The 27,120-nt window shown below is 41.7% G+C and overlaps 1 protein-coding gene across 3 annotated transcripts in view; it reads right to left on the reverse strand.

Moving 5' to 3' along the window:
* Positions 1 to 3,391: 3,391 nt before the first annotated feature.
* Positions 3,392 to 27,120, reverse strand: part of Setx (senataxin) — a 54,092-nt gene continuing 30,363 nt past the window's right edge. Inside the window, exons 12-27 of one of the 3 annotated variants that reach the window (XM_028756913.1) lie at positions 26,495 to 26,653; positions 23,587 to 23,819; positions 22,583 to 22,750; positions 21,802 to 21,958; positions 19,295 to 19,396; positions 19,042 to 19,157; positions 17,811 to 17,882; positions 16,712 to 16,861; positions 15,454 to 15,561; positions 14,679 to 14,866; positions 13,834 to 13,926; positions 12,461 to 12,625; positions 11,870 to 12,037; positions 9,113 to 9,211; positions 8,474 to 8,561; positions 3,392 to 6,497 (exon numbers count right to left, since the gene is read on the reverse strand). In XM_028756913.1, coding sequence (XP_028612746.1) covers positions 5,772 to 6,497; positions 8,474 to 8,561; positions 9,113 to 9,211; positions 11,870 to 12,037; positions 12,461 to 12,625; positions 13,834 to 13,926; positions 14,679 to 14,866; positions 15,454 to 15,561; positions 16,712 to 16,861; positions 17,811 to 17,882; positions 19,042 to 19,157; positions 19,295 to 19,396; positions 21,802 to 21,958; positions 22,583 to 22,750; positions 23,587 to 23,819; positions 26,495 to 26,653 — 2,792 coding nt within the window. In that variant the 3' untranslated portion in view covers positions 3,392 to 5,771. Of the gene's footprint in view, positions 6,498 to 8,473; positions 8,562 to 9,112; positions 9,212 to 11,869; positions 12,038 to 12,460; positions 12,626 to 13,833; positions 14,001 to 14,678; positions 14,867 to 15,453; positions 15,562 to 16,711; positions 16,862 to 17,810; positions 17,883 to 19,041; positions 19,158 to 19,294; positions 19,397 to 21,801; positions 21,959 to 22,582; positions 22,751 to 23,586; positions 23,820 to 26,494; positions 26,654 to 27,120 lie in introns of those variants that run through there. The other 2 variants (XM_028756914.1, XR_003709930.1) reach the window with 2 other exon arrangements.

The raw sequence follows: 27,120 nt of genomic DNA on the forward strand, positions 1-27,120 counted from the left end.
ACCCCCATAGTCACATAATTTTGAAAACTAAAGGTTTGAATTTCCAAATGTGAAATGGTCAGCTTTTAAATGGATATATTAAATGACATTAAGAGCTGGGGTTAGTGAGATGGCTCAGTAGTTAAGAGTACTGACTACTTTTCCAGAGGTCCTGAGTTCAGTTCCCAGCAACCACTTAATGGTTCACAACCATATGTAACGGGATCTGATGCCCTCTTCTGGTGTGTCTGAAGACAGTTAAAGTGTGTATGTATGTGCATATATATATATATATATATATATATATATATATATATAATAAATCTTAAAAAAAATACAGATTGATTTCAGAGAGAGGGGGGCGCACAAATACTTTGCTGGCCAGTGGTGGTGCACATCTTTAATCCCAGCACTCAGAAGGCAAAGTCAGGCAGATCTACAGGGGGCCAGCCTGGTCTACAGAAGAAATTCTAGGGCTACAGAGAAACTTGTCTCCAAAAACTGGAAAGAGGAGAAGGAGAAAGAGGAGGAAGAAGGAGGAGAAAGAGGAGGAGGAGAAGAAAGAGGAGGAAGAAGAAGAGGAGGAAAAGGAGAAAGAGGAGGAAAAGGAAGAGGAGGAGGAGAAGGAAAAAGGAGGAGGAAGAAGAGGAGGAGGAGGAGGAGAAGGAAAAAGGAGGAGGAAGAGGAAGAGGAGGAGGAGGAGGAGAAGGAAAAAGGAGGAGGAGGAAGAAGAGGAGGAGGAGGAGGAGGAAGAGGAGGAGGAGGAGGAGAAGGAGAAGCAAATCCTCCTAAATAATCAAAGATAGGTATGAAAAGGCACAAAGCAAGGCAGAACACAGGAAATGGACAGGATGTATTAGTCACACCAGAAATACACTGCTTCTAAAAGCAAAGGACAAAGAGCACAGGAGAAAAATGAGCAGACAATGTGAGCCCCACTCCCCAGAAGAGGGGAGTGTACACTCTCAGCAGAAGCCTAGCCCCGCAGGCCTTGAGAGGAGCCTTGGGAGAGACAGAGCGTCCTCCTCAGCACCAGTGTTAATCTGAAAGACTGGAGCACCTAGCATTCACAAGGCTCCAGGCAGAGGCCCTGTAGGACAGTGTGGCTGTGGAACTGCATCCTCTAGACAAGGGTGCTGAAATCCTCTCTACACTCAAACTCCTTACTGTACAAAGTTTTTCATGGCCACTGGTATATACAAACCAAACATCTGGCTGGGGAGATGGATCAGCAAAAAGTACTTGATGCCAAGCCTGACCACACACATAGACACACACACACACACACACACACACACACACACACAGACACACACACGTTAATAAGTTTTAAAGAAAGACTGGTTAGATAACTGGTGTGAACTGTTTATTTTCATTATGAAGGGTCAGCTCATTATGAAGGGTCAGCAGTTAGGGCCCCTTACTGTTCATGCAGAGGACCTGCACAAGGCTCCTGTACCCTTGTCTTGACAGCTTACAAACTGCCTGATATCCAAGGATATCTGATGCCTCTAAAGTCCACATGCACCTGCACTCACCTGCACACGCTTGTCTCTCAGATGCACATGGATACATACAATTCAAAAGTATTAAAAAAAGTCTTAATAAAGGGAATGACTTTTACCATTAAAAAGTACATAAAGGCCAGGCGTTGGTGGCGCACGCCTTTAATCCCAGCACTTGGGAGGCAGAGGCAGGCGGATTTCTGAGTTCGAGGCCAGCCTGGTCTACAGAGTGAGTTCCAGGACAGCCAGGGCTATACAGAGAAACCTTGTCTCGAAAAACCAAAAAAAAAAAAAAAAAAAAAAAGTACATAAAGGTAGTTAGCCAGGTGTTGTGGGGATGCCTTAAATCCCAGCACTCAGAGGCAGGTGAATCTCTGAGCTCAGCCTGATCTACACACAGAGAGAATCCTAGGTCATATAGGGAGACCCTGTCTTTAAAGGAGGAGGGAAATCTCTAGGGGTGTGGTGGGGCACTGGCCTAGTATCTGCCAGGTCCTGTGTTCTATCCCCAGCACTGGGGTTTTAAAAAAAGAAAAAGAAAAAATGAAAAAGAGGCAGGTGATGGAGAAAAAAAATGTAGAGTGAATGATTATCTAGAACAAGTCCACACAGCTTTGGAAGTGGTAGAAACCTGTCACCATGGTTTTATACATGTGTCCAGGCCCAGAGTGTCCGAACCCAAGAGCAAACCCTCAGGAAAAATCAAAGGTTTTGAAATGATGTGAGCTTCTTGTAACTAATGGACTCTGGTGGGAGGATCGGTTGGGCCATTTTAGTTTCCTCTCTTAGCCCAGCTGCAGTGACTGCCCTAGGGAATCTCCCATCTGAACAGAAACTGGTGTTCCATTGACTATTCTTGGAGGGCTACATCCAGAACCTTAGAGATCACGTTCTGACCCCTATGGGACTCTCATTCCTGCTGACTCCACAGGAGCTAGACTCCAAGACTCTGTATAGAACCACCACCAGCTCTGTAAAGAGCTCCATCTTCAGGAGCTGTGCCCAAATACATCAGATCAGAAAATGTAAGGTGGGCCAGAAGGAACATCTTCTTAAAAGGTTCCCTGCTGACTTCCAGGCTGAAGGCTCCAATTTGTAGCAGAAAAAGAAAGGCAGCCATGTTCTGGGCCTCCATGGCTTCAGATGCCATTGGAGAACTCCACTCACATCCCACAGCAGAAACGGGTGATAACTCAGGTCCCTTGTGTGCAGAAACTAACTGCCTCTGTGGTGCTCACAACACTGTAAATTCTCTTAAGTTCAAGCTAAATCTAATGTTGCTCCCTGAATTATTTATTCCTCAATGAATAGTGAAACCCAGGGAGTGGTGTGACTGCCTTGTGGATTGGTATAGAGGGACGCCTGCTCACTTCAGTCACTGACAGCTATCATGCTAACATGCTAACAAATTCCTCAAGACGAAGTGATCATGGCACAACACTCATCCCACTGGGCAAATTTATAATCACCCTCCCTTCTTCCCTGTGATCTCCAAGTACACCCTGGGTACAGCAAGATGCGGAAAGCAGATTAAGTACCCTTTAAGTGACATCATTCTGTAAGCCACTGTGTGTGTTCTGAGTATCTGTAACCACTGGCAATTACACAACTTGGACATGGATGTGCCGTGCATCCACTGGCATTTCCAGGAGTGCCTGTCCCAAGTCACTGCTCATTTGTGGTCCCTACCTCCTGACCCCAGACTAATGAACTTGCTGTAAGCTGCAGAATGTTCCTGTGATAATGGGGATGGCTCATAACCTTACCCAGGTTTCAAAGGGACCAGGGGATGAGGACAGTGGGACTGGCCAAGGAGGGGAATGAAAACAGGGAGCTGACAGAGCAAAGGGTCACCAGGCAGCTCCTCTAGCTGTAACCTAGCAGCATAGAATACTTCTAACCCAGGCCAGTTTTCTTGTTTGTTTTTATTTCTGCCATTTTCTCTTAAATTTTAGGTTTTAACAAAGATAACAGGCTTACTATTTGCCAAAATCCAGTTATGAATCCAGAGCATACAAAACACAAAGCCACAGAAAGATTCCCAAAGTGCATAAGTAATTTTAGAAAATATTTTAGCACACTCTTATTATAAAACACATTTACAGGAGGTTATCCACATGTTTTTGTTCAAAGTTACTCCTGATAATTCAGGAGAACATAACTGAACAGATGGTGGTAAATCAAAAGCAAAATAAGATAGGTATAATACATTCACCTTGAAAAAACATTTGAAAGTAGTCAGGACATGTTCTTTTAACCACAGCCAAGGACAAAGCAAACTTTTCATCTTGTCAGGGTTAACCATTTCTGACAGCACTGTCAGGAAAGGACACTTGACACAGCAAACACTTTCTGCAAATACCTTTACCAACTGGATTAAATAAGGTTTCAAGTCTAATGTTATGCAACTACATTCTGCTGAGAAACAGTTCTAAGGCAAGGTTTGCTTGCTGGAAAGGAGGATCCTCTGGCCAGAATCAAATTCTAGTAGCCCTTACTCTCACAAAATAAGCAGGGTGCAATACAAATTCCAATACTCTGATGTGGCTAGCTGTGAGCCGCGATGAACACACAATGTCCTACAACATACTCAGCAGAGAGTATCCAACTACATGTTTTGGAAAAACTTCTTTTCACAAATGTATTTCTTGGTCTTTAGAGTGGGAAATGTCCTGGCTATTGCTGTTTTGTTATGACCCCCACCCCCCTCAGAAGCATACTTTGGCTCTTAGGTGGTTACCTTCACATAGGCACTAGGAAAGAAAACTTCAAGGGACAGTGAGGTCTCCTGCCAATATCACAAGCAGGAGCTTACTTAACCAGGGCAAGATTTCCTTCCCACCTAGCTGGGTATGGCCAGGAGGCTGAAGGGCTCGGAGAAGGTGCCTACTCCCCAGTTTCACAAGTGTTCAGCAGATATTAGGGTTCATGTCTGGGCACAGTGGAAAGAGACCAGGAAACTCAAGTGTTGAAACTTGGCAAAATGCACAGTTTTTTTCAAAGCTCTTAACAAACAAAACCTGCTTCAGTAGGATTTCTAACACAAAACCCTTGTTTACGAACAGATGACAAAATCCCCTCCAAATAGCGAACACTAATTTTTAGGGCTGTTTCCCTGCTCCAAGGCAGCTAACGGGCTTTGCGTACAGTAGTCACAAGAGACCCTACACTCACATGCTCTTCTACGTAGAGACTGGTCAAGCAGCCCTCCCTTGTCCTGACTCAGATTTCCAGGCCCCTCTGCTTTTCTCTCACAAGCATACCAGGTCTGACAGAGGCTAGTGCCTCCAGTGACCCAACACAGACCATACTTTCATCTATCTACTGGATGGTCCTGCAGCCCAGATGGCTGTTCTTTCTCACGGAGTTTCTGTCCTGCCTGAGATATGCTATCTGCTCTGCGCCTGTGTAGCTCCCATGGAACCCCTTGAACTATAGCCTTTTTAATTTTCCTGGCAACTCTCAAAGCCTTCACAAGCATCCTAAATGGGCTCTTCCTTGCCAGGCCAAGCCAGCACAAATCCTTCATTTGGTAAGCATGTCTACAATTCACCAGTTACACCAACCTCACAAAACATTGGAAACATGAATGACAGTTAAAGAATTGTTCTTCCGTTTTGAGAAAGGAAAGATATTTAGCCAGAAAACTACGCCATACACCACTATAAGTAAATGAACCTGTCACAGTAATGCCCTGTGCCAAGCTGTCTTGTCTCAAAATGTAACTATGAGCACACAGTTTCCAACGTGCTGCTTTCTAAAGCCCCAGGAAACCCCAGCTCCAGACACTGGCCACTGGTTCAAACTTGGCTAACTCCCAGTACTGAGGCTGTTAAACTTGTTTACCACACAATGGTTGAAAGGACCTGTCCTCCTCTCTTTCTTTAAATATGAAGTTTGTTCTGTTGGAAAAATGGCCAATGTTTTAGGCTGAGGCAGGAAATGTGGTCTACCAGTTTACATTTTAAAAGGATTTCCATTTGCTATATATATATTCACAGTTTAACCTTTACAGTACTCACTCTGATCTGACCTTTTTTACAGAACGAAAGCTCGCAACGTTTTGAATTTCTGACCCCAAAAACAAGATTACAGGCATACACATATCCTCTCTAAGTGTATACAACTGGCAAAAAGTACTGAAAATGAGCCCAACAAACAGACCAAGAATTAGAAGGTATTTCCATCCTCTAACAGAGATTCTTCAAGGGAAACAAAAACAAACCCAGCTTATCTGTATGGTGCTACTAGCTGGCCTGTGGACAACAGTCTCATCACCAGGCACTACTATAGAAACCGTCTCCTCTTGGCACTGCTGTCATCCAGCCTCCTCCTGTCCCAGTCACTGTTTCTCAGCACGTGATGAGTCACAGAGCCATGTCTCCCCTGCTCTCCACTGAAGGCCCTGGGCTCTCTTCTGTGGCTGAGCCCAGCATCTGGGTCGCTGTACTTCCTCTTGCTTGTGGAGGCGGCAGAAGCAGGGTGAGCAGGTGGTGGCTCAGCCTGCATAGGTGACCTGTGGCTGCCCAGAGGAGCAACGATGGCAGTGGATGGTGGCACAACAAAACCTACGTCCTGGAAAACTACAGGGAAGCCAGGCTCTCCCAAAAGATGCACTACCCCAGGGAGCTGGGGTCTCACGGGTCCTGGATCCTTCGGGAATGTTCCCTTAGCTTCAGCATCCAATCTCCTGAGTAGTCGTGGATCTCGAAGTCGGTCTTGAAGTGGCGGCCTTTCAGGTTCCTTTGAAGCGACAGTATTGGAGGGTGTGTGATACAAAGAAGCAGCAAAAGATGTTGTAGCAAGTCCACTGTCCAGCCTGTTGCTGGGCAAGCCACCCTGAGGTCTGGGTGCCTCTGGGGCAGTGGCCGGGGGATGGGTCAGACTCCTCTGTAGCACAGGCTTCAGTTTTAGAATCTTCATTGCGTCATGTCTATAGTTTGGGTCACAGGTCTTAATAATGGCCCCACGCTTCTGAGCATCCTGAATCAGTTCATACCAATGTTGGTTTTCCTGAAACAAAGAAGAGAAACAATCACACCCTACAGAAGCATTCATTTTGCTGGAAAAGCATGGGGGCCCAACTTCTGTTTCTGAAGGAATAAATATAGTCAGATAAAACAGACTCAAAAATTCACCACTCACAAGACAAGAGTGAAGGAGGCATTCAACAACTTAATAAGGAGGCATTATTAAAAGCCAGGGCTGGTGATAGCTGTAAGGAAACTCTACTTACATCCCTGCCATCCTTGCAACACAGTAAGATGCCCTTCTGCAGATCTAGCTCTGCCAGGCTGTTTAAATTTATATTAATTAAAATTAAAATTAAAACTACAGTCCTTCTGCTGTATCAACCCTGCAAGTGCACGATGACTATATTCCTCTAGCGGCTACTGCAGTAAGCATCCTGCTGATCTAGACTGCTACCCGACCCTGGGCGTGGCTGACGTTTTAACAGTTAAGACTTGGTTTCAGAAGGCAAATTCCTGATCATATGTGACTGCTCTTGAAGAAAACCCACAGCATTTATTAGCTTCCCAAAGGCCTCCCAAGCCCCAAAGGACTATCTACTGAAGGAAAATTACAAGAGCTCTTAACCCATGAGCATCTCTCCAGCCCCTGAATCTTTCTATTATTTTACTCTTCTCTTGCTTAAGTTGTATGCGTGCTGCCGGGATGGACTTAGGGCCTTATACTTGCTAGGCAAGTGTTATATACCACTGAGCTGCCCCCAGCCCATCAGGAAGGGTTTATAATTTATTTCTGTGTTCTATGTGTTTGTTTATGTCAGTGAACAAGACCTTTCAGAGACCTGGAGCTTGAGATACAGGGAGTTGTGAGCCATCCAACATGGGTATTGAGACTCAAACTCCTGTCCTCTAAAAAGGTATTGTTTTTAACCACTAAGCCACGTCTCCAGGCCCTATGACTTTATTTTAAAATGCCAACGTTTTTATGTTAGAAACAATCTTTTAGTAATATTTATGATAAAATTTCATCTTTCCTTATCAACTTAAAAAGAGACATAAAGCAAGCTTTTACAGCTTCCTGTAAAGTACACAAACAGCACAAGCTTAAAAAGCACAGATGTAGGTAAGAGTAAGATGGGAAAGAGATGCATCTGAATGCTCTTAACTGTAACTAACAAAACAGGGGAAAAAAGCAAGCAGAGATGAGATGGCTCCTCTCCTCAGAGGTCCACTTTTTTTTTTTTTTTTTTTTTTGGTTTTTCGAGACAGGGTTTCTCTGTGTGGCCCTGGCTGTCCTGGAACTCTCTCTGTAGACCCGGCTGGCCTTGAACTCAGAAATCCGCCTGCCTCTGCCTCCCAAGTGCTGGGATTAAAGGCGTGCGCCACCACCGCCCAGCAGAGGACCACTTTTTAAAACACCAAAAAGTTCCTGGGCTGGCAAGAGAGCTCAGATGTTAAAGGGTAAGGCTCACACAGCTAAAACTTCAAAAGCACCAATACATTCTAACTCCTAGACAAGTTGAGCAGCAAGCATACACTACCCTACTGCCTGCTGCTGATTTCACTCATCTACCCACTAAAAACACAGAACAGTATGCTTCACTCCAAGAACCCCTGCAGCAGAACGGCTCTGGGGCAGACCTCTCCTTGCAACCCATGTGCCCAAAGAAGGCAGTCTCATGTCCCTGCAGTCTCTGTGAAGAAGTCGTTCAACACCCCCACACCGCTGTTAACTAAACTCTGTCCTATCACTTTCTATGTAGATTTACACACCCTCTTTGGTCTTGCACACCAGGCTTTCAACAGGTTACCCTGAAATCCTAGTATACATACCTGAGCTTTGAGCTAAGAAAGAACAGTTTGCACATACACAAAAGCTCACAGTCAAGTTGCTGCAAGACCTAACAACCTTTATTTTGTAACCAAGAAATCATTTCCATTTTGATGAAAAAACAAACCCATAATGGCCAACAACAGATAAATTTAAAACTCCCTGTAGCTCCCACAGAGTGTACCTACCATCAGAGTCCTCAAATGTCCCAGGATAAAGAGGCTGTACTTGGCTCGTGTAATGGTGACATTCAATCTCTGCAAACTTGCCAGGAATCTATGCAATAACAAGAAAGTTACTTCTGTGAGCTCCCAGGGTGTGCCTCTCTCTGGCCCAGGTGCCCGATTGTAAGACATCATTACATACATTACATCATGCCTGGCTACACATGGGTACTGGACAGTCACACTCAAGTCCTTATGCTTGTATGGTAAGCACTTTACCAATCTGAGCCATCTCAACAGCCAAGCTATTACACAGATTTAAAGCAGTGGTTCTCACATTCCTAATGCTGCGACCCTTTTATACAGTGCTTCCTGTTGTGGTGACCCCCAAACATAAAATTATTCTTGTTGCTACTTTATAACTGTAATTTTACTACTGTTGTGAATCAATGTAAATGATCTGATATGATGGGTATCTGATATGTGACCCTGTGAAAGGGTCATTTGACATCCCCAAAAGGGCGTGACCCACAGGTTGAGAACCACTATTTTAAACAAAAGAAAAGGAATAAAACAAATGATAGACAGGGCTAAGAGCAGTTACTGGTGGATTTAGGTGTCAGCTGCTTCTCAACAAGTGACAAAGCAATATGCACTACTTACCCTATTGAGCCTTGCAGAGCACTTGCCCTGACACAGGTAACAATGATACAGTCTTTCTGCCGGCCCTGGAAGGCATCTACCGTATCCACTTCTGCAGGTCTGTTTATAAAAGGCATGAGTTTACTAAAAAAACATTTTTTTTTGGGGGGGGGGGGTTTCGAGACAGGGTTTCTCTTTATAGCCTGGGCTGTCCTGGAACTCACTCTGTAGACCAGGCTGGCCTCAAACTCAGAAATCCACCTGCCTCTGCCTCCCAAGTGCTGGGATTAAAGGCGTGCGCCACCACCGCCCAGCACTAAAAATTTTAAATTATGAAATACATGTACACAGGCAGTATTTAAAACTCCTCATTGGATAATGGGCAGTGGTGGCACACACCTTTGATCCCAGCACTTGGGAGGCAGAGGCAGACAGATCTCTGAGTTTGAGGCTAGCCTGTTCTACAAAGTGTATCCCAGGACAGCCAGGGTTACAGAGAGAAAAACCCTGTCATGAAAATCAAAAAGGAAAAAAAAGAAAGTACTAAGTTGTAAGGCCCGTTGCATATTCAGACATGCTTCTCAGGTCAGCACAGCACCCTTTCTCCATTCTTCCCATGGCATCTCTGAAACAACTCTTATTGTTTATAAAGTAAACAAGAAACCATCTCCCACTCTGAAGCTATACACATCTCTACGTAGGTTTCCTTAAGCCTTTCAGTCTTCTATAGCTTCATCAACTTGATGACTTCTGTCAGAGGCGGGTGATATTCTGGCAGAGAAAGCACCAGTCTTCTCTGAGTACAGCCACTGGGACTGGGACTTCTTATTCATGTATGACCTTCTGTGTCCTGGGTATTTAAACTTTTTCTTGTAACATGCTTTGAAGCTTTCAGTGGATACATCTTATACTACTGGTCTTATTTACTCCTAAGTATTTTATTACTTTTAGTGCCATTATAAATAGAACGTTTTTACTTCTTCTTTTTTTTTTTTTTTTTTTTTTTTTTGGTTTTTCCAGACAGGGTTTCTCTGTGTAGCCCTGGCTGTCCTGGAACTCACTCTGTAGACCAGGCTGGCCTCAAACTCAGAAATCCGCCTGCCTCTGCCTCCCAAGTGCTGGGATTAAAGGTGTGCGCCACCACCGCCCAGCTACGTTTTTACTTCTTGAGTAGACTATTCACTGACAACCACTTTTTATATATTGATCCTGTATTCTACAAGTCTCTTAAACTCGAGTGTTAACCCTAAGAGTTTCTTTATGTAGCTTCATTACTGAGTCTATAAATATAACCATATTAAATTATAGACTTACACAAGGAAACTCTTGCGTTGGCTAGAACATCTATTGCAATGGACAACAGAAACAGAACAAATATCCTTCACAGTCTACAGGAAAGACTGCTAAACCATCACGGAGCAATGTTACCTATGTGTTTTCTATAGACAATCAAGTTAAGAAATTTTCTCTGTACTCCTAATAGTGTTTTCTGTTTTGAAAGGTGATAGGTTTAGTCTTTTCTGTCAACTGTTAATATGGCACATGGGTCACCTTCTCAATCTAATTGTTTGTTCTTTAAGACACAGACTCTATTTGGTAACCCAGGGTGGCCTCAAGCTCATTATGTTTATCCTGCCTTCCCAAGTATGGAGGTTCCAGGAGTGAGCTGCCAAGTCTTGCTTCCTTCTCTTATTCCATCAATATACTGAACTGACACTGCACTCTGGGATAAATTTCATGTGGTTATGATATACGGTCCCTTTAATATGCACTGGATTCAGTCTGCAGCTGTCCATTTAGCATTCTTAAATCTGCAATCATTGGTGTTATCAGTCCTGTGGCTCTTGTAACACCTTCCCTGATCTGGTGTCATTAAAAAAAAAAAAAAAATTAAAGTGTTCTTGGATCTGGCAACATGGTTTATTACATAAGCTGAGTTTTATCCAGAAGCAATTACTAAAAACTGGTCTCTGACCACATGCACACCATGGTGTGTGCCTGCCTTACATAAATTAAAAAAAGAAAAAGTGTTCTTAGGCTTTTGTCAAGTACTAAGTATTCCTGGGGTTTCTGTTGTTTTCACATAGGGTATTACCTATGTAGCCCAGGTTGGTCTAAAACTCTAGATCCTCCTGCCTCAGACTCCAGAGTGCAAGGACTGCAGACACAGCTGTGTTAGTGCTGACTATGGATTGACATGTGGTGGAACTCAGCAGTCAAGCCTCACTGTTTTTACACCACTCTCAGGTTTTGGTTACTACACTGAGATGTGTGACAGAGATATATGTATATTCTCCAGATTTTTTTTTTCTCTAAAATCAGTTTTGTGTGTTTCTAGATAAAGAAACTTAAAATGTTCTTAGTTTTGATATGTATATGTGTGTCTTTGGAGTTACAGTGCATGTGTGCATGTGAGGAAAGGCCACAAGAAGAAGCTTGAAAGCACATGCTTTCTCTGATCTCTGCCTGCTTCAGAGCTGTGGTTACAAAGAAGCGTATTGGACTCTCAACTTGTTGTCTAAGTACTGGGATCTGAACTCTGATCTTCATGATTGCAATACTAGTACTCTCAACCTCTGAGCTATCTCTCACCAGACTGTTTTGTTGAGACGGGTCTCACATAGCTCAGGTTAGTCTTGAACTCACTTATGCAGCAGAATATGATGATTAGTGTTAATAGTCAACTTGGTAAAAGCTGTATTAGCCTAAGAAATGGGTTAGGGGAATGTATTTGGGGGCTTATCTATTGATGGTGTTAGTTGAGTTGGGAAAACCCACCCAGTGTGGGTGGCACCATTCTCTAGGCTGGAGATCCCGGACTGTGTAACAGTGGAGGAACCGAGCTCATCACTAGCATGCATAATACATTCACTGCTCCTCTGCTGCTGGTTGGATGCTTCAGAGTCTTGCTGCCTTGATTCCCCCATCATGATGGGCTGTAATAAACTGTGAGGTGAAATAAACCCTTTAATGCTTTTGTCAGAATATCTTGTCACAGTAACGGGAAAAGAAACTATGGTACCAAGGATGATCTTGACTGATCGTCCTGCCTCTACCTTCCAAGTGCTGGAGTTACATGATTCTCACCACACACCTGACACTCACTTCCAGATTTTAATCTTTAATTTTAGTGTAGAGGTTAAGGAGACAAAACCACAATCTTAGCAGGGCCTGGTGGCTGAGGCAGGAGGACAGCAAATGGGAAACATACAGACACGGTCACAAAAATAATAAAAAAGACTGGGCAATATAACTTAGAGCTGTTAGAACACTTGCCTAGTATACAAAGACCCTGACTCAACCCCAATACTGTTAAGAAAAAAACCTAATTCAACCTAAATACCAAAAATACATGTAAAAATGCGTCACCCTTTCTTATCAAATTCTTTCTCCAAATCCTTCTGGATCATCGTCTTCTGAGCCTTGTAATGGGTTATTATGCCAATATTTCGGAAGGAAATATCTTTTCTTTTTTCTTTAATAAGTTTAATTATTTCCATCACCAACTTTATTTCTTGAACATTTATGTATGAGCTAAAAAAAGATGGAAAAAGAAGACAAGGTGTCAACTGTCAAATCTCACAAAGTCTAACTGCTCACTAGTTCTAGTTAGTTTATTTCCCATTACAGTAAAGAGCACACAGATAGCTATTTTTCCTTCTAGTCAGGCAGAAATATCAAGGATATAATAGTGACTGTTCATATACATAAATAACTAAAACTAACTGGCCATTTCAGGAAGTGGTTGTAAAAAAGGGAATTTGTAGTCAGCGAAGTTTAAACCAATAAACCACAAAGCTGAAAAGATGTCACCTAGACAGCCAAACATGAACAACATGGCCCACCAAGGCTGAATGGCATGAAAGCCACCTCATTATCTTCTCTGTCAGCTCCATATCCTGTTCTCCCAGTCGATACTCCAAGTATGGGTGTACTTTCATTATCAAAGTAGATCCAACCATTACGAACATGGGCCCTGGTTCTCCTGAGTCTTAAAACACTCAATAACTACTGTCATGTTTATCAGCCATGCTAAAACACATCCCAGGATGATGGCTCCCTCTCCTAGACCTTGGTTATTCCTCAGGTTAAGACTCTTATCAAGATCCTTGTTGCTTTCTGGTCCTGTAATGTGCTTGGGGCTCAGCTCTTCCTCTTCTGCTCTACTCTCAAAGATGCCACATGAACCTTTCCGTTGCAATCCCTGTGCTTTTGACTCCTCTTTACTTTTCACTTCAAGAAATGTTCTGCCCCATTCCTATTCTCATTTTACAATCTCTGGGGTTTTTGTTTTGTTTTGTTTTCACATTTTCCCCATAGCAGGGTATTGTTTATGCACATGTTCATAAACAATATCTCCAGGCTATTAACTCCTCTATTCAGAGCAATCCTTGGCTCTTCTGATATATTTGCTACCTATCTACATACCACCCACCTCCACTTTGCTATCATTTTATAGGTACCCAACAAATTCCTTCACAAAAATTTCAAGGACTATCTAGCTCATGTCTGCTATCCCATAAGATCACAATCATCTTTTGATGGGGTCTCTCATGGTTATGACCACTAAAGGATTTACTAGTCATTTGAGAGTACTGCCCAACTATACAAAAAAGGGGAAGCCATCAACACAGATACCAAAAATGACTATGCCTTGGTACTGGAGAGACATGTATGGGAAAAGCTTATAACCTAATGATTCTGAGACCATTACTGGAGAATGAAGGAAGACAAAAACATACTCATTATCCCGTCGTTCTGAACCATCTCCAACATCAAACACAAGGTAGGGCTGAAATGGCCACTCTGATGAACATCGAATGGTTTCGGTCAATCTATAGAAAAGCAATCATATTCAGAAAATATGCTCTAAAGCACACATTTTATCATTATCTTCTTCTTTTATTTTCTGTGTGAGACAGAACCAGGAAAAAGTTAAGAGATTAAGAGGTCTTCTTTCACAAATGCATAGCAATGAAAAGTCTAAACTGGATTTTATTTCCATTCTGGTACCAAGGAAGATGATCTATACAAACACCTCATGACATAGTACAGGAAACACACACACAGGGCTAGAGAAACAAGGTACATCCTCCAGGGAGAGCAAATGCACAGACAAGGCTAAGAGCCTGGCTTCAGTCTCTAGCACCACAAGATAGGCTATGAAGTCACCAGTGATTATATTTGGGTTATATTAAACATGGCGATTCCCCCTTCCCCCTTGAGAGAGCTTTCTCTGTGTATTCCTGGCTAGCCCCTGAGATCCACCTGCCTCTGCCTCCCAAGTGCTGGGATTAAAGGTGTACACCACCACTCTGTCCCCTCTTTTTGTTTTCCCCAATCTATCTAGATTTCACAACGATTTAAGGTAAGTATCCTCTCCCCCAACTCCTAAACAGGGTCTTACTCTGTAGCCTTGGCTGGCCTCTTAACTCTCAACTATCTTCCTGCTTCTGCTTCCCAAGTAACAGGATCACCTGTATTGGCTAACAAAGCTAGCCTGGTTTCTGCTTTTTATGCCAAGACATCTTCATAAGCAGCTAAAGCTTCACAAAGGACAAGCTTGCAAGCACTACAGGACACCCACCTATTTGTCTTCAGGTTTTTATTATAAACATAATTAGAAGGGAAGAGACATATGTCTGGATGCATCCTGTACTGAATGGTAAGCTGTAACACCGGCAGCCTGCCAATCATGTTCTGCTCCACATTCTCTTCCAGCAGCTTGCAGAATCGTGCCATCATCGACTGGTCATAGCCATACTCTTGTGCTTTCTGAGAAGAAAAAAGTAACTCTTAAGAGATTATACCAAGGGAGTGGGGTGGGGGTGTGGAGCTTGGGGCAGTGGTGGCGCACACCTTTAATCCCAGCACTAAGGAGACAGAGGTGGGCTGATCTCAGCCTGGTCTACAGAGTGAATTTCAGGACAGCCAGGATATACACACAGAAACCTTGTCTTGAAAAACAACAAGAGGCCGGGTGGTGGTGGCGCACACCTTTAATCCCAGCACTTGGGAGGCAGAGGCAGGAGGATTTCTGAGTTTGAGGCCAGCCTGGTCTACAGAGTGAGTTCCAGGACAACCAGGGCTACACAGAGAAACCCTGTCTTGAAAAACCTAAAAAAAAAAAAAAAGTATTTAGAATGAGGTCTCACTGTGTATCCCTGGCAGGACTGCTCAGCCTACGGAGTGCTGGGACTGCAGGCATGTCTGGCCACAATTTTTCTAATGAAACGTCACATAACACTTCCCTTTTTTTCCTGCCATTTCCTAATTTTCCCTTCAATAAGAAATGACAATTCAAAATAGAACCATTCTTTCAAAATAAAAATAGATCTTCTGACATCAACAGACACACTCACCATAGAGATGACTGTGGGAGGGAGCTGCTTGGGGTCTCCTACTAGGATAAGTTTATTGCAGCGGTGGATGAGTGGAGAAAGCGTCTCAACTTCACAAGACTGCCCAGCCTTGTTAAGGAAGGATAAAAGGAGACAGAGTCTTAACCTCTAATCATCCAGAAAAGTACCAAACTTCTCCTATACTATAAATCTTTATTATTATTATCATTATCATGATGATGCAAGACCTCATACATGCTGGGCAAGTGCTTTATTACTGAGTTATATCCCAGTCTCCTCTATACCAGGTTTCAAAAATAGGCATCTTTTTTAAATGATCAACATATATCATCCTTGTATGAAAATGTCTTTATGTAAGACATTGTACCATGTACAATGAAGGCATAGCAACAAAAATACATACATATAAAAAGATTTCATCATAAAACAAATTATCTAAACACAATTATTGGTTCAACAGCTGAGCTATCTTTCCAGTCTCTAAACACAATTTTCAACAACCTAAAAATAGTGTGAATTCAACCACCACAGATGCCGTAACTGTGGAATTAGAAAGCAAGAGAAGGCTGTGAACATCGTAAGTGCCTACTTCATTCCTGCTGAGCGGGAGCCTGGAAAGCTTCTCTAATATAGCTGTTTTAGAACACTATCTCTGAAATTCACATGGTACTTGAGGCATGACTGTATTCCCGACTTTCTAATTCAGTAACATGGTCTTTAATTAGTTCATCATTTCCATCTTTCTGGTCTTTTATTTTATCACATAATTTATATATCTACAACAGGGTATGGGATCGTCTAGAATGATTCTCTGATCACATGATCCAGTCTTTCTGCCTTCTGACTTTTCACTCTAGCCAGCAATGTACACAATTAGTGTTCAGTAAATGGACAAGAAATAAAAGATGTCAGCTATAAATGCAGAGGCCAAAGTTGTCCCAAGCCACAAATTTGTATTTCAAAGTTAGCAGAGAACCTGCCGCAGCTCAGGAGGGAGAGTGCTGGAGACAACAATGCCCAGAAGACTACAGTCCTCACTGTAGCGGGCTGTCAGTGCATCTCTTACTGAGAGCACATGCACATTAGCTAAGGGCTGGGGATGCAGCCTCACAAGCAAGGCTGGCTGTTCACTCACCAGCACTGCTAGAGTAGTGATCACTAAATAAAAGCCCCCATTTCATCCACACTTCAGCAACCATAATTCACCCACAACTTTTCACGGTCTTAGTCACATCTGCACACTTGATTGTCCACTGACCTCATCTACAATGACACAACTGAAGGGGACACCCCCTTGCCCTCGAAAAGCAGACTCAAGCAATAAACCACCACTAGTGCTCAATGTGCAGCAGATGACATGGGACTCCAAGATGATGGTATTCTGTGCTCTCTGTGGGCGTCCCTGAACCTAGGATGACAAACGATTACTATAGTTATATGCAAATCTTGTAACAGTCCTATTTTTACTATTTATAAAATATCTACCTTTTTTGTTCATGTGACATAAAAATACTTAATAAAAGGGGAAGCCTCAGCTCTAGAAAACAAGAAATGCCTCTGCACAAATCCATCCTGGACTTGAAGGCAATGTATGTGAGTTTTAGAAGAGGTGGCAATCTGGCTCCAGCACTAAAGCATAGCCAGGGTCTCTTCTCTCGGCCATAATTTTAATGAGTGTTCTCCCAAATATGACTAATTTAATAGCACACAGACGACACAATGAGCAACAGAGCTCACAACACAGATCAACAATGCACTTCACTTGTAAGTATGAAACAATAATTTAGAGGTTATTTATACAGTTAATAAAAGTATACATTAAATTCAACTGTGTTTGTCACTGGTCAAAAAACGCAAACTACCAGTTACCCTTAAACTGTCCTACTAAACTTACTTTGGACTGTGGGTGGGTGTCCCAGAACTGGGACCAACTGTACATGATACAAAATTCAAACAAAAGCACAAAAAGCTTATGCTCTAAGCCAAGAATAGAAAAATGGGAGATGTTTTTCTGCCTAATTGCATTCCATCATCACTCAAATTATATTCATAATACACAGAGCTCACAATAGTCCACAGTTGCTACCTTCTTGGTACAATACAAATGTGGTTCATTCATGTTTCTCTCTCAACATCCACAAACCTAGTCTCATGAACCACTCACGGTAGCAACTCTCTATTTGCAGCTGGTGAAAAGAAACTGTTTAATACTGACCTATCCCTAAGAGGAAAACACTGATGTCTCTACTTTTGCAGGTGGCATTTTTACGTTAAATACTTTTTAAAACAAACCTCAGTCCTTATGTCCTCTGAACTGTTTCAAAAAGAAAGTAAACTACTGCAGGTAAACTACTTACCTCTTTAATTTTTGAAGCAAGTTCTTGCCTTTCTTTTGAAACTATGGCAATGTGTTCATCTAATTCTTGCCTCTGAAAACAATTTTGAAACCACCATGAAAACCAAGAACTTTAGAAAGCTCTCAGACACTTCACACCTTAGGAGAGTAAAAAACATCTTACCCAAGAATTCACTGAAACGGCATGCTCTTCCCTACCAGTCAAGTCCCAACACTGCTCTACACACCTGACGGGCTCAATTATGTCTCCCATGTGCATGTCTGCTGTCTGCCTAATATCTCAAACCTCGGAGGTTCATTCCTTTACTCATGTTTAAGGTGCTTCACACAATAATCTTGCCACAGTGATGAGCATGTAACATAATGCAGGCATGAAAAAGTTGGCACCCTTCCTCTAAATAAAACCAGGGATTAGATCTTCTTGGCAACCAGAAACTAATCAGAGTGTATCCTTGGAACAGATACATGGTATTTTAAGCCAGAGTGGTGGTGCCCAGAAATACTGGCACTTGCCTTCTCATGTTAAAAAGGCTGAGATACAGAGAAAAGGAAACCAAAAGGTGGCAAAACGTTACCAGGTAAGTTTCTTGGTCCAAACATATTAAAAGCTAAGTCACTCTTGATTTTGAGTATATGAGCCAGTAAATTCTCTGCTCAACCTAATTAGAAACATTGGCTATTTTTATTTCTGTCTCCGTGTGTTTTCTTTGCATTGTGTCTATCACGTGTGTGCCAAGAGTCTGAGGAAACTAGAAGACACCATCAGACCTTGGAACTGTAGTTAGTTTATTGTGAGCTGCCATGTGGAGGTTAGGAACCAAACCTGGGTCCCCTGGAAAAGCAGCCAGCGCTCTTAAGCTCTTAACCACTGAGCCATTTCTCCAGCCCCTAAATTGGATTTAACTCAACAGAAAAGTGCCCCCCCCAAAAAAGCCATCTACATTTATAAATAAATCTTTACTGCAATACAATGATACAATTGCATCTGTTTGCTTACACGGATCTGATGAGGCTTTAGAGCCACAATCAAGCAGAGGCTGTCACAGATACTATACACTATGGTCTATAAAACATACAGAATTTACAGAAGAGCTTGCTAACCCTGACATTAGCCATACTACTCCAGTATATCATGGAGTCACACCACATCACTAAGAGCAGCATCACACACCCATTCACTAGGTTCATGTCTACATCACTTCTGCAAGGTCCAAGTGAGGAAGTGTTCATACCTGCATCTCCCGCCCACCTCGACACAGAGCTCGCTGACGAGAAAGCTCATCAAGTTGAGCATCTAGAATTTCTTTTCTTCTAAGCATTTCTTGAATATGAGAAGGCAAGTCTTTTTCTAATATAAATTTAAAAATCACGTTAATTCTAGCAAAACAAACAAACAAACAAACACCAAAATACCACTAGTGCCCCCAACATTACTTTGTCATACAAATAGCAGCAGAATACCAATGCAAACAGGCCAGCACTTACTCATTCTGTGGTTGACTTGGCTGTCCAAACTGAATTTTAGTACCTCCGTATTAATAGACTTTTCTGGACCCAGTCGTACTAAATTTATATCTCCACAGTTTCCTGTTGGTAAAAAGACATAAAATTAATAAGGGCACTGCTAATAAATCCCATCTCCATATTAATCAGAGAAGAGCAACAACTGTCAACTGCACACCAGGAGCTATACTAAGACTTCTCACACATTCTTTCAAGATACTCGGGATAACAACTCTATAAGGCAAGTACTTACCACTTCACCCAATACAAGCTAGGAAGGTCACATGGATAGTGCATGCAGAGCTCACACTGTTAGGCTGATGTTTCTCAAATTCTTCTCTATACAGTGTTCCATGAAGAACACACTTGAGGAATGAATGATAAATTTAGATGCTGAGATTAAAGGTGTGTGCCACCACACCTAATAAGTTTTCTTAACCATATATTACTATGTATTTAATTCAAATAGAATCTTACTTGGCCATTGCCACCCCAAACACCCAGAATTAAGGTGTTTGAGAGGAGGCTTGTATATAGTTCTTGCTGGCCTGGACTCATATGTAGACCAGACTGGCCTTGAACAACTTGTAACAATCCTCCTGCCTGTAAAAATGGGGCATGTGTACTACACTTGGCACAAATTTTCAAATAAATATACAGAGAAGAAATGGCGTAATTATCTAGTTACCTTTAATAAAAGATCTTTAAAATGCTAGTTCAGTTCCCTCTCCTAAATGTAAGACCATCTTCTCTGGCCAACACTTACTTGGAAGTTTTCAAAATAGCCAGATTCACTATGTATCCATCAGAAAGATGGAAGCAATTATCTGGGATTCATCCTAAATATCCATAAATGTTCTATGCATTACAATAGGCATCCTTCACACTGTAAGATGTAAGCCAAAAGCAGACAGTTGAAAAAACCTAGGAGGCATGGAGTTCTGGCGGTGTTCCTGGATACTGGACCAGGGCAAGGGAGAGCACTGGCAAGATGGCTGGGCATTTACTTTGCTCTTTAAATTACCATCGTTAAGGCATAGTTTACAGTCAGTAAAACGCAGGCTTGAAAACCTTGTCTTGGTACGAGTTCCAGGACAGCCAGGGTTACACGAAAACCCTGTCTCAAAAAACCAAAAAATAAAATTGCAATGATCCAAACACTAAAAAAAAATCCAACAATTCACAAAAACTTCTTGTCAAAAAAGAACAAAATAAGTCAATACAAATAATAAATAACAAACTGTAGAAAACAGTCTGTTTTACAACAAAACGGTATGGGCTGTTCTCATTTATGTCCACTATCTTGGAAGTGCTAAAGTAACACATTAGCAATCAAGCACTGTGCCAAATAATGACATTCACAAATTAGTACTGTGATTTACCAAAGGCACAGGAAAAAACAAAATAGCCTGTACCACCACAATAGATAGAAAAGTTGAAAATGTATAATTACCACTGACGGAAGTTCAGACTGTTAGTTTCTTTCTAGCTTTACCTGCACTTGAACACCCTTCAGTGTGGGTGTCTACTCTGAGGGACGCCCCCTCTAACGCTGCTGCTCCACTGCAGTTACGAGCACACTGAGCACAGCACCTGCAGTTATGTCTCTTGACTATCTTGACTACACACGCAGCTCTCCTGGACACTGCTAACCAAACTGAGCTTGAGAGCCAGTCAGTGGACCATAGGGTCAGCTTTGGGGTGTAGGAGTTGCTATTACTTCAGAGTTAGAACAGAAGGATAGATGGATACTGTCTCTGCTCACAACCACTACAAATACATGGCAAAAAAAGGAAAGAGTTTGGCTATAGACTGGCAGGTATTAAGTTTGAGAGGAAACGAACTGCATATTATTAGGTGTACATATGAAAGGAAAGCAAGAATGTACGTCATCTCTCAGACTTCAGACATGTCCCATGTAATTTGCAGTGAAAGGGAAATAAGTAGAGATGAAACTAACACCATATAGGAACCCTCCGCAGAAGATAGCTCATTTGTTCCCTTTGTCATTTCACCTTTCCTCCTTCTTGATGATAAGACTCATACTGACCAAGAGGTACACTAAGGAATGGAGATCACAATACAGTCAGGCACCAATTCCGAAGGAATCTGGTTCTCTAAAGACTGCACAGCGCTAGGCAGTGGTGGCGCACGCCTTTAACCCCAGCACTTGGGAGGCAGAGGCAGGCGGATTTCTGAGTTCGAGGCTAGCCTGGTCTACAGAGTGAATTCCAGGACAGCCAGGGCTACACAGAGAAACCCTGTCTTGAAAAACCAAAAGAAAAAAAAAAAAAGACTGCACAGCACAGACTAGTGCCCAGACTAATCAGTTCCCTCTCTAAGCTTTTGGAACAGGAAGCAAATGTCTGTCATGCTTACAGAGCATCACTTGCAACTGACTCTGATCTGAACTGCTAAAAGGCAGTGTCAGATATTCTTAAGAAAAAGAAAACGAAAAGAAAAATAACAAAAACAAGGGAGTATCATACCCAAAGGATTCTTCTTGTCTTTACATTTTTCTTTGAATTCCAGGATAATTTTTTTCATAAGTTCATCAACCGCTGCATTGGAAGGTGCACACACGAGGACTCGGTTTTGTTTGATTTTGGCATTGAAATTTTCATCTGAATGGCCCTTCCTCTGGCTCTACAATTTGTCACACAGCAGACAAACAATAAGCTGTCACAATGGTCAAAGGAAAGCATCTATTCCTTCCACAATATGAAAGTTACCGTGGCAAGCAGTGCAGCGGGCACAGCACTTATGAGCACATACAAGATCCTAACCTTTATTCCTACATAAAATACATACACAACACATAAAGCCTTCTCTGCCATAAAGTTTACTATCACAACTCTTGGGATGCTCTAGGCCTTATATTTTGCTATTACTTAATGAATATTCAGTTCAACCAACATTTAGCTCAAGAACACATTCAAGAGGCTGGAGAGATTGCTCAGCAATCAAGAGAACTGGCTGCTCTTCCAGAATACTCAGGTTCATTTCCCAGCACACACAGCATGGCTCACAATCGTCTGCAGCTCCAGTTCCAGGAAAATCTTGTCTTTTTCTGGTCTCTTTAAGTACTGTATTCAAGTTGTACACAGACATACATGTGAGCCAAACACCTTTACACATAAAATTAAAAACAATAGTAGTAATAATATATCTTTTTAAATATACAAGTAAAAGGACAAAGGTACTTTAATACCCACGTCTCTTAATTCAAGTCAGGCAGAACCATGTCCAGGCTACCAGTACCACACCTACCTCTGTCAATAAGCGGTATAAGAGACCAACAATAGTTTTTGATTTTCCTGTTCCAGGTGGTCCATGAATCAGACAGATTTTGGCAACAGATGGCGAATGCTTCACCATGGCATATGCAGTTTCTATGGCTTTCTTCTGGTCTTCATTAAAGTCTTTTAAGTAGGCAATCTATAGAAAAGATTGTGTAATGAATTCTTTCATGGAAGAAGTTAAGAAAAGCATTTGTTCAACTTTCTTCCAGTCCATGTCAAACAAACAGTATCTAAGTGACTGACCTTTCATAACTAGAGAAAACCTAATTGGATACTAATCACTAGTTAGCATCTATGGCCATCGGTCCACTTATAATTGTATTTTAATGCTTTTTACAAATTCTTCAGTTATTCCAATATTTTCCATTTAATCAATTCTCTGCTTCGACAGTAATACAATGTCACAAGGTGGAAAACAGTTTTCATGGCCAGACCTAGTCTAAATTTAGTCTTTCAATTTAAATAGCCATACTCCTAACCTCTTTGATTCATTAAACTATGTCAACTCCTTCAAAGCTGCAAAATGACTAGATAATGGACATGAAAGCCTTAGACACAATGGTTACAAGTACTGATTTTCTTTAGCTTTTTTTGTTAATTTTCTGGATTATCTGTACATTTTTTACAGTGAAAACTACAGGTTCATCTCTTCATTTGCAACAATCCCACAGTTCTCCACCAACTCTCTTCAAATACAAATCTCACTCCACAAAATCTGTGAACAACTCCTGAACGGTGAGCACCCAGAAAACACTGAAGCAGATGCTGGAGAACAGCTGAATGGGTACTCTTTTAACACACCCTCTTTACTTTCTTATCTTTACTCTAACATAAGCTAATCTACTTGTCCACCTTGCAAAACTGAAGGGAACCAAACACCGCTGTGCACAAGCATACAGGACCATGCAGCAGCTAAAATGTCCTAACACAAAGTTCCCTTACTTTCCTGGCTTCATTCAAATCAGCACTCACAATTCTTTCAGAAGTTGTAGTTAGTAGGTCTTTGGTACAGAAGTCCATGGGGTTTGGATTTAGAACAGCTCTGGCCAACTGGTTCCGACTACTCAACAGAGACATGGCTTTCAATTTCCTCTGTGTAGTTACCAGAGAACTGATTACAATACATTTTGTAAGTTCTTTTACACTGGCTGGCAAGTTATCTTGTGTCTGGATGCATAAGGAACACTCAGCTTTCCCACTGCGCACTATAATCAAAGAGGAGAAAAGCAAGCATCAGTGTAACATTACCCAGTGAAAAAGATTAGTCCAAAGTATTTAATATTTGTATTTTACACGATGCGTTAAGTCACTTGTATTTAGTAAAACGTAGAATTATTCTGATTGTTTTTCCCCACTGTTCAGGAGTTGGTTTCAGGTTTTGTGGAGTGATTTTTATACTTGAATGACTAGTGGAGAACTGTGTGGAACTGTCACAAATGAAGTAAACCTGTAGTTTTCACTGTACAAAACAAAAACAAAAACAAAACAAAAAACCCCCAATCTCTGAGTTTAAGGCCAGCCTGGTCTACAGAGCTAGTTCCAAGACAGCCAAAGAACACAGAGAAACCCTGTCTTGAAAGTCCAAACAAACAACCATGTTCCTGTCCTCCAGAGGAAGGTACCAAATAAGTATGTCAGAAAGTAATGAGTGCTTTGGAGAAACAGACAGGATGAGGAAGGAATGGGGGCACAGAGGCGGACAGGCTGGTATCTTCCTGACAAGACGGTACTGAGTAGATGTGAAAGCTGTGCCCTTTAAGGAGGAAAGAGTGCAAACCAAGCAGATTCAACAAGCACAAAGACAGAGGCATAGAACTGTGCTGGGAGGTATTTCAGATATAGTGAGGCAGAGCTGGCAGAGGTGACAGGGAAAGTCAGAAGCCATGCATTACAAGATCCAAAGAGCAAAATGGGGTGTGTGTTTTTGTAGAGTTCTGGGTAACACAGCAATGACTCAGAATGCTACCCAGTTAGGAACAAAGTCATATAGGTATCTCTGTAAAACTTTGCCTTACACATTTTTTTTTTTTAAATCAATTCCTACTGCAAACCCGAGGGGAAAAAAAAGCCAGACACTGGGCATAGGGGTGAATGTCTTTAATCCCAACACTTAGGAGGCAGAGGCAGGCACATCTCTGAGTTTCAGGAAAGCCGAAGCTACACAGAGAAACCCTAACTTAAAACATACAAACAAAAAGAATAAAGTGCTATGGAGAAAGTGTAAAGATGATGGTTGGATATAGGATGCAATGCACAGAAACAACCAGTCAACTTGCAATGAATTAGATGCTGTTATGAAAGACGCAAAGGACAAGAGATGACCACAAAGGTTTAAATTATAACTTTTCAGACAGAGGTTCAAAAGTTTTGATCTATAAGGAGTTCAGAAAAAGAACTTGGAAATTAGATAATTATAAATCAGCAAATGCAATCACTTTCAAGAGCCAAGAAACAAAAATTCAGCTACATCCTGCTGTAAATCTTTTGCATCAGATAAAATGCACCATGGTGTTACAGTCTCAGGAGAATCAATGCTACTTTGAAGACATAATGAAGTAAGGATGAAGAATCAGGAAATCATCTTTTCACCCAAGTTAGAAATCTGGGGAAGAAATCCCTACAATAAAATGGCTAAAAGTGATGGAAATAGTAAATTTCCAAGCTTAGGCTGTCTTATAATAATAAATTGTTCTTCTCATTAGTAATTAGTCAGAAAGCCAAGGTTGGAATGTGATTTAAGTTATTAAACAGATGACAGTGTTTCAACTGTCAAAAAGCAGACTGATAAAAAGAACTTGGACTTCACAGTAAACTGCAAATAGGGTTGGAACCATGTCTAGTGACACAACATGTAATAGCAGCTTCTTGGGAGGTTAAGGCAGGAGAATTATTTGAACCCACTAGCCCAAAAACAACTGAGCAACATAGAAAGGCCTGACTTAAAAAAAAAAAAAAAAAGACTCAATTCTGTCCTGCAAATTGATGTTAGCAACAACCTTGGCTACTTTATATTTCCAAGCCACAGCTTCCCTTAGTTACAAAGAATTAATTCTGACCACCTCTGGAGAACACTAAAACATACAGAAGAATAAGACACATTTCTCGGCAGATGTTCTTAAGTTCAAGCTCTGGGGAAGAAATCCCTACAATAAAATGGCTAAAAGTGATGGAAATAGTAAATTTCCAAGCTTAGGCTGTCTTATAATAATAAATTGTTCTTCTCATTAGTAATTAGTCAGAAAGCCAAGGTTGGAATGTGATTTAAGTTATTAAACAGATGACTTGAAAGTGATACACAAAAATGACAGATGGAAGAATGCATCAGAAGAGGGCATTAAAACAACGTCAGGTGGTAGTAGAGTAGACCTGTAACTCCAGCACTAGAGAGGAAGAAGCAGGTAGATCACTCACTGAGTTCAAGGCCAGCCTACTCCACACAGTGAGTGCCAGGACAGCCAGGGCCATATAGTTAAACTCTATCTCAAATCGCAGGGCACCCCCTCCATAGAAAAAAAAAAAAAAAGGTTTGAGGCTGGAGAGATGGTTCAGTGGTTAAGAACATAAAATACTGCTGTTTCCAGAGAACCTGAGTTGGGTTTGCCTGTACCCATGATGCTGGACAGCTCCTACCTAACTGCCTGTAACTTCAGCTCCAAGGGGACCCAGCATAGCTGGCCTCAGCAGGCACCTGCACTTGTATGCACATACCTACATACACATAATTAAAAACAAAGCTTTTAAATAGTAAGCAGTAAACGCAGGATCTTAGGTGGGAAAATAGAAAATTCTAAACGGAAAGTGATCAACCAGGCATTTATGGGACTAAGAAAGCACAATGTACAGCAAATGAGATCATCTTGTTGACCCCTTCTTTACTTACTGACTGAAGTACGGCGAAACTTATGAACATAGCCACAGTAATAATGACTACGATCTTGCATGCCATGCCTGTCCATATATTTCTTCTCAGGAATCAAAAACACCAGATCATTTTCCTTTGGATGAAGCTGTTTAATTAGTTCAGATTCCTCCAAGTAAACTACGAAACAAAAATTGCCAGTTATGCAACTCTTACAGATTTCAAGATCAATTTACAAGAAATTAAACCTTTGTACTAAGTTCCAAAGTATAAAGTCCTGATGAATTCTCTCTACATATTAGAAGGGTGACCTAAGCCAATAAAAATTTAAAAATCTGATGCAGCCTCTAACAGTGGTAGCTGTGCTCGCATATGCATGACCTGCCCAGGATCAAGACGGTTCAAAAGTCCAGCATGGAAAGCAGAAGTGCTCCACAGGTCCCACTACTAGCTGAGGAGTTACTGGCAATTCGCTTTTCTTTAGGAGGATGGACACTTGTTAAGATTCCACTCCACAGATTCCAGTGGATGACCCTACATTCAGGCACAGAAAGGTAGCACCAACTGGGCTCAGTGGGTTTTAAAGGAAATCAGCTGGGTGGTGGTTGTGCACCTTTAATCTCAGGCAGATCTCCTGAGTCCTAGCC

Source organism: Grammomys surdaster, unplaced genomic scaffold (genome assembly GCF_004785775.1).
Source record: "Grammomys surdaster isolate TR1022 unplaced genomic scaffold, NIH_TR_1.0 126133, whole genome shotgun sequence".
NCBI lineage: Eukaryota > Metazoa > Chordata > Mammalia > Rodentia > Muridae > Grammomys > Grammomys surdaster.